The 8,175-nt window shown below is 39.9% G+C and overlaps 2 protein-coding genes across 2 annotated transcripts; both read right to left on the bottom strand.

The window, feature by feature from the left end:
• Positions 1 to 2,449: 2,449 nt before the first annotated feature.
• Positions 2,450 to 5,626, bottom strand: mrps25 (mitochondrial ribosomal protein S25; the record flags this gene model as incomplete). Its single annotated transcript, XM_080734030.1, has 4 exons — positions 2,450 to 3,354; positions 4,073 to 4,160; positions 4,778 to 4,884; positions 5,493 to 5,626. 4 exons carry the CDS (start codon positions 5,624 to 5,626, stop codon positions 3,162 to 3,164), a joined length of 522 nt encoding a protein of 173 aa, XP_080590156.1. The 3' UTR covers positions 2,450 to 3,161.
• A 1,631-nt stretch (positions 5,627 to 7,257) lies between these two features.
• LOC308291049 (NADH dehydrogenase [ubiquinone] 1 beta subcomplex subunit 6-like) lies at positions 7,258 to 7,641 on the bottom strand (the record flags this gene model as incomplete). The annotated part of the gene is made up of 1 exon (XM_080732965.1): positions 7,258 to 7,641. One exon carries the CDS (start codon positions 7,639 to 7,641, stop codon positions 7,258 to 7,260), a length of 384 nt encoding a protein of 127 aa, XP_080589091.1.
• Positions 7,642 to 8,175: the final 534 nt, after the last annotated feature.

Raw genomic sequence — 8,175 nt, 5'->3', positions numbered from 1 at the left:
ACTGGCTTTCAAGCAGTTTCAAGGGGCACACTTGACCCTTTTCAGGGGCACACCAAAGGTCCCCAGGCACAGTGGTTGAGAAACACTGCTCTACAGTACATTTTTACACATTGTAGTTCTACTGCTCAAGGCTCAGCTCTGCTCTTCCGTCTGCCAAGTCCAGTCCTGTGAAACACCCTCCCTCTCTGCTAAGTCCTGTTATGAATATGTACAGTATACACAAAGCTACCATTCATTACACTAAAGCCTGTTCAGACCAAAGATTCGCAACGAGACAAACCCGAAAAGTGTACTCCATGATGGCGTACCATGCTGGAAATATAGATCGGCTATTTTGGGACATGCGACGCGGTAGGGGTGGGCGATATGGTGATAATTATCATTGAGACGATACAATGTCTCCGCGATATGCCTTTTCAGAGGTATCGTATATTATCGTGGTACAATTGAGGGAGCCTTGTAATAAATCCTGTTTAATCGTTAATGCAGAGATTCATTGCAGAATTCAATTTAAACCTGCATTTTGGTGTAAATCAGTTCTCAAAATTTAAAATGTCAAGGTCTCCACTTAACTCTGACAGTAAACAAATGAAACCATTTGGTTTCATTTGTATACTGTCAGAGTTACATACTTGTAAAGTTCAATTTAGACCTCCCAAAAGGAACCCAGAGTCTTGTTTTTGTCAAGTAACTTGAAAAATATCCATAAAAACTACTTGAAAAAGGAATCGTGATAACATTGTAATACAGCTTGGGTAAATATCGTGATATTGTATTTTTCCATATCGCCCACCCCTACGACACTGTCGTTCTGATGAAGCATTAGAATGAAGAAAAAAACGCAGCAGTCTGATTTACAATATTGTTGTAAAATGAATCTAACCAAGTCGGTTAGAAATATCATTTGCTTAACACTCATCATAGGCAACACAGTCACATGACATGCACGTACAGGTAATTTTAGTTTATTATATAGTATGTACATTGTACAGTACAGCACTGACATTTTTAATGGTTCTCCAGAATTCTTAGAACAAGTCAAATCATTAAACATGTTGTGCACCCGGAACAATTCGTATCTGTTATTGATGGATAAGACACTAATCAATACAGTGCCACTAAGTATTAACAGATCATGCTGCTACTGTATGTCTCACTTTGTGTAAAAAGCCTAATTTGTGCTCTGTCTGTAATACAGTGGTGTCACCGTTGTGTGAGGGAGTTTAAGGCCTCTCCATACTTCGACCGAAATGTTCGGTGTTTTGTGTTTTCTGACGTGCAAATTTCCGAACTCATTCGGTCTAATGCTTTTCAGAAGTCCCCAGGGACATAATTTTATGGTCGAAAAAGGACCTTTTGACCGAAATCTTCGGTTTCGGTCGAAGTATGGACAGCCCTTTAAGCTTCAGTCTGAATGTGAGGGTGGTTTCTTGCTGTTCAAGACGTCCACGTTTCCTTTTTAAGGACATTTTAAGCAATGTGTTGGCTGTTAATCGGGCACCACTAACCTATGTTAATATCAGAACATATAAATCCATTTACTTAAGACATGGAAAACTATGGAAAATGTGAATAACTTGTTTAGATTTTTGATAATGTTGGCAATTCACTTTGTTACCTTTGGAAACAATTAAGTGTAACATTATCTCCATTAAAGAACCCATCTTATTGAGACACTAACATGTTTCAGACACTTGGATTTTATTACCATGAGAAGGCACCATCGCAACACTAATAAAATATATGGCAAAACTATATGGTTTCTTCCTCAGATATATTTGTGTATGTGTAAACATAATCAGAACAGAACAACTGGAGCTCATTACATCCAGTTGCCATTATTTACAAAACAGAAAGCAATGTTCCAGTCTTGTTCAACTTAGAGGAACCAAAAGGAGTGGTTAACACTTCAGAACATTAAGTTAGGCCTAGAATTATTGAATGCTTTAAACCAGTGAAAAATAGCAGATATACAAGCTCACAGCGCGGCACCGAGTTTGAAAAAGTCGTGAAAATGTGTGCAAATCTTTGAATACATGTATTTTCAAAGCAAATATTTGTAACTCAAATTTTGCTTCTGGGTGGTCCCTGGAACTAAATATTTTGAGATGGGGGTCTGTGGCCAAATACATATCATTTTGGGGTTCCTTCACATGAAAAGGTTTGAGAACCACTGACATAGTAGTCTCTCAAGAACAGACTAACTGAGCTCCATTTAAGTGAAAAGGACCTTTTCTTTGACAATGGCTAACCAGATTGCTGACATAGAAACAGGTTTTTCAAAAAATATTTGAAGGATTCAAAAAGACACTTATAGAATCGGGTAAAAATTTGAATTTTCGCGATTTTTCAAAAATAGCAGATCTACAAGCTCGCAGCGCGGCACTCGGTGCCGTGCTGTGAGCTTGTAGATCTGCTATTTTTCAATAGTTAAAGCATAAAATAATGATACACAATAATGTGTACCCGTTCTAAATGGGTTAAGGGCTTGTTCTGTCACCATGTGTATCTGGAAATGTAGAACACTAATAGAAACAGCAACAGAAAAAAGTTCATAACACAGACAACAGTAGCTTCGTGGTCTCAGGAGCACTGATGGGGCAAGACTCGTCTTGAGTTGAGCCACACCCAGGAGCAGTCAATTATGTTTCCATGTATCATTGAAGGTCAATGACACAATTTCTTGTGAAGGAGAAGTTGGACCACTCCTTTTCTTCTCTATGTTGGCTGTCCTACTACAGGGGTTCCCAAACCTTTTTGGCTCGGGGCACCCCTATAAATATTTTTTTCATCCGAGGCACCCCTACATTATATTCATCATTTTCACTCCCAGCACCTTATATTCATAGCATATTTTAGCCATTATGTTGTGAGAAAACATTGAGATAACGGCTATTTTGGTTAGAACTGACTGAAAATACATTTGTACTTCAAGTTTAAAATGACACTAAATATATTTTAAGTGTCCAAATAAATTCCAAATATTATCAAGTTATCTCGCGGCACCCCAGGGTGCCCCGTCACCCACTTTGAAAACCCCTGCTACACACCTGTCCTCTGTAAGTGGGTGTGAAAAATCTATTTTTTAACGTACAAAAAGAACCATAGCGAATATGTTACATCTTTTACAGTAGTTATTGTCCATTGCTCTTGTCGGCCTCTCAGTCCTGCGAGGCAGCCATCTGGGCTCTTTTGTATTTGCCCGTCATCTCTTTGGGCAGTGGCGTGGTGCCAGGGCACGGCACCTGGCCCTCCACCTCGCAGATGCACTCCCTCAGACAGTACTTCTTAGGCCCAAAGTTGGCAGGGTTGGAAGCCTCCCTCTTGGCGTCAGCCTCCGCCTGTAACACGTCTCTGTGGAGAGATGAAATACAAAATTAACACATCATCCACAAACATATCTTGTGGTAATAAAACTTGAGGTGCTATAAGTGTAGTGTTGGGGAAGTTAAAGTTACATGTAACTGAGTTACGTAACTTAGTTACATTTTGCTGTAACATGCTGGTAACTGAGTTACATTCATATTTCTGTAACTCGTCAAGTAACTGAGATACTTTTTGGGTCATTTTTGGCTCAAGTTACAAGAAGTTACAAGCGAAGTTATAATTTTACATTTAAGTTTTGTTAAGATTGACGATCAAATGTCCAGATCATATATATATATATGTTTTTACTTTATTTTAGGAACACGAAACGTTTACTAAAGAAAATGTCAACCTTTTTTAAATAAGACATAAAACTCAGTTGAGAGGCACATTTCTGCTGGCATGTGACTTTTTTTGTAGGATATTATATTTTGTTTCATATACACCAAATGCACATTCTCAATTTAACGCTGAAAAAGAAAAAGAAAATCAAGTAATTCAGTTACTTTTTCTATGTAACTTGAAACTTGAAAAGTTATATTTCTCCAGGGGTATAACTTTAACTTGATCAAGTTACTGCCATGGTGAGTTACTTGTAACAGTACAAGTTACGCTTTCAAAGTAACTTCCCCAACACTGTATAAGTGATATTTTTTGGGTGGCAATGGTGGGTGTCATGTCGGTATAATAAAAAAAAATCACTTACTCTGATTTGCCTAGGATTTTCCTCACATGTTGTGAAATCTGTTTGAAGTCCTTTCCTTCGGCATCAACCAGCACTTGCTCCCCATCATCTGCAGGAGAGAGACAATTCAGAGTCAGTGCATTGTGCGAACCACGTCTCATGGCATGATGTCATATTAGACCAGGGGTCTTCAACGTTTTCAGGCCAAGGACACCTTAGTTGAGAGAGAGATGAAGCAGGGACCCCCACAACCCGTTCATAGATTCCATATAGTTTCATCGTTTGACAGCACAATCATCAGTGTATTTTGGATTGTCAATTTGTGTTTTCAGATATTTAACCACTTGAACCGTCAATACTTAAAGTGACCTTTCACTCTGTACTTAGTCTGCTCTTTTCCCCTCTACAACAAAGCTCTTTGCCAAAAATAGCCGATCTACAAGATCGCGATCACAACGCCTCGCAGTGCGAGGCGTTGTGATCTTGTAGATCGGCTATCTTTTGTCTTAAGTTCTCAGAATATGGACACTATAGGGTTCAAGTGGTTACCTGTAATAGTTCTATCACACAAAGATTTGGCGGACCCCCTGTAGTAACTCTGAGGACCCCTTAGGGGTTCCAGACCCCCTGTATTAGACTAACACTTTCAGATCTACACCGGCTTTTGAATAAGTGGTTGATGTTAATGAAGGATGAAAAACACTAGAGACACAGGCTTCTTCTCACCTAGGTAGAATTTCAAGAAGGGCGATGGGGTCATGTTCTTAAACATGACTACTTGGACCCATGGATTCTTGTACTGGATTTGAGGAACGTTGAAGAACACGAACTTTCTGAAAAACAGAAGGTTAGATGGGAATATTATCATGGCAAAGTCACATAAGGCGAGGTATAACATTCTCGTACATTAATATGTAATATTCTTCAATTAATATGCAAATATTTAACTTTTTATGCCACTACAATTATTTGAAAGCTTTAGTTACTAGTTACTTTTGTTACTTTAAAAAAATATATATTATTAATACATTATTACAAAATATACATTACTCACTTAAGTTAATCATAGGCTTTTGATTGATTGAATACTTTATTAGAATAGGAAAAAGTACAGTTTCATGACGGTACAGTTCACTGGTACAAGGTCTACTAAAAGGAGATCCTAGAAAAGACTAAGCTTATTTTCATAGGAAACCATTGAAGTATCTCATAACACTGAATGACAGACAGATAGAACACAGTACTATGCAGTAGATATAGTCAGGCTATACATTTTGGCCATTTGAAATAGCTGATCTACGAGCTCACAATGCGTTGCACTGCAATGTGAGCTTGTAGATCTGCTATTTTCAAAGGATTCGTAGGCTACTATACCACATAATGAATAATAATGCCTAGTCAAGTGTTGAAGTGCCACTGTCGTGTTGTTGGAATCACTGACCTTGCTCCCTCGCTGAGCTCTCCACTCGTGTTGTAATTCACTGTCATAAGCTTCACTCTGTTTTTAAATATAATGTCGCCTTTCTGGAGATATTCCAGCGTCCTTCTGATCGGAAACCGTCCTTTCATAGGCATGTTTACGTCTTCAATAACCAAAATGTGTCAGAAATAAAAGCAGACGGCCGCTTACAAGGAGGCGCACATTGATGACGTCAGTTAGGATTTGTAGCCTGGTGGTACTTGTAGTTTTTAGCGTTCATACTTAGAAAATCATAATTCTTTGTTCTTTGGTAGAGCAATACATATCTGAGATTACTGTGCTATTTATATCGTTGGCTAAAGTGCTAGTGTCATCCTGGTGATGTCAATATGACTCAGTCATATCAATAGGCCTATATGGAGTCAGCCATGCCCAAATATGGATGGAATGGAATGTATGATGTCAGACAGAGATAGATGTCAATTCGTTCCATATATGGTGCATGTTCCCGGTTGTCGTATTAACCATAAACGGCTTTAGACTGAATAAATAGTTAGAGCAATTAGGTGATGTGATTCTTTGATTGACAGATGGTTAGATATGGTAACCAAAACAACCCGACCCACACTGACCTAGGTATTACCTAGGTTAAACCGGCAACCATATTAATATGCACAGCCTAGGCCACTTATTGATAACATCAGGGAACTCCATTTATGGGCATAAAAAAGACAGGGCCAGACAGATACAGAGCTCTCCATATATGGGCATAAAATACTCTGTGGAACCAATCAGGAGGGAATAGGGGAAATGGGACAGATCCATGTTGATGACATGACTTCTTAAGTTCTTTACCAAAAAAGGAGCACAATCCACGCCATCCAGGGACGTGCAGAGAATGTTAGAGAGGCAGAGACTGAAACTTCTTAAAGGGCTTTTTGGTGAAATTCTCGAAAATAGCAGACCTCCAAGCTCACAACACGTCGCAGCGTGACGCGTTGTGAGCTTGGAGGTCGGCTGTTTTCGATGCTTGATTTCTACACAGAGAGGGCAATTCTTTCACCATGAGACACTCCATTCAAGTTCGGGAGTTTGGACAAGGCAATTCACCCTTTGTCAACCTTCTGATTGTGATGCACGGCACGGCCGCAGCGCAGTACGGCGCTCCGTGGTCATAGCGATTTCGATAATTATAATGAAATAAGCTTCAACAAACTAGTTCACATGAACGATATCGATGTAACTAAGATATTTGATTGGGTACATATATTTTAAATGGGCAGAATTACAATTAAAATACATTTTATGTTGAGAGCGAGCCTATAGTTCCACAATGTCCTGGTCAGTGCGAGTCACCAAAGATGCACTGCTCTCTCTCTCTGCCTTCTGCCTGTTTCAGAGGATTAAACTAATTAAAACTACTGTACTTTTTTGTTCCTTTGTTATTAATATCACATAGATGTTTTTCTTTTGGTACTTTAAATAGTAATAATGAGGCTATGAAAAATCCCTGGCTTTTTTGTCCCACCTAGTAACAGAGCGACATGGGGTGGGACTTGACAAAGGGTGAATTCTCTTGAATGCTGCCTTCAGGTATGACATGGAAAGAAGGCATTTGCATTTCCTTCACCAACATATCCTTCATAAAAGGGCAGGGGCTCAAGCCCCCTTTGATGTCTATGTGTGCCTGACCCCATCTGTAAGATCTGAATAATGCGAAATTCCATGCATTTTTCCTATGTTGTACAAATTTTTAATATACACAAGACATTATGCCTTGGTGTTGTCAACGGTGGTCATGGCTCTCGGGGAGCTGTGGAAGAACTTCCCCGGTCTCCACAATGGTATCACCAGGAAAGAGTCTGGGTTTGAGCTCCACAATGCCATAGGGCCTTTTAGCGACATGGTATTTCACGTAGTAGTGAACGACCCACGCCGGTATCAAAAGACGTGTTAACGTGAACACTCCACCAGTGTATACCTTGTAGGTATACAGCCTCCACAGAGACTTGGGTTGCAGAAAGTTAGCCCAGAACTTCTCGATGGCGCCCGGAGCTTTAGGTTTGATCACAGGCTCTCGTGAACTCAGCTCCTGGTCCTTCAGCCATTGTCTTCTGAGCATTATGAGCTGATCCATACGGAGCCTTTCGTCTGGCGTGTAACCAGACATAATGGAACAATACTGTTCTTGCTTATAATTCCTCTGCGTAGTCAACCTCAACACCTACAGTACAATGACGCAATGCCGTCAGGTTGTTGGAAGTGGCTTCTGAGAGGATCTGTTAGCCGCCTGATGTCTTCTGGCTCAACAGGGTCAGATAGAAGACCTTCTGGAGTGATGCGTTAGAATCGTAGTTGGATTCACAGAGCCGGAAGCAGCAGTGTCATGGGCTTTCTGCCACTTTCAGGTGATAAGTATAAAGTTCTATCAGTGATCATGCAACCTCCACTACAATGTAATCTCTCTGAACATCCTTTAATAACCAATTTCATCAACACTGAAACATCACATTGTGACGTCACATGATGAGTCATGGAATGCACAACATGAGCTCCAACGAGCTGAACCAAGACCAATAAATAATAATAATACCGTAATAATAATAGTCAGTGGGATAGGCATGGAATCAGGTGGTCTTCAAGGCATGTGACCAGAACCGCAGAGCCGACTGATATGCACCAAATATAGATAAACATAGATCTG

Source organism: Nannobrachium achirus, assembly GCF_963921795.1.
Source record: "Nannobrachium achirus genome assembly, chromosome: 9".
Taxonomy (NCBI): domain Eukaryota; kingdom Metazoa; phylum Chordata; class Actinopteri; order Myctophiformes; family Myctophidae; genus Nannobrachium; species Nannobrachium achirus.
Note: the sequence above shows the minus strand (reverse complement) of the source record. Positions and strands in the feature narration are given on the sequence as shown.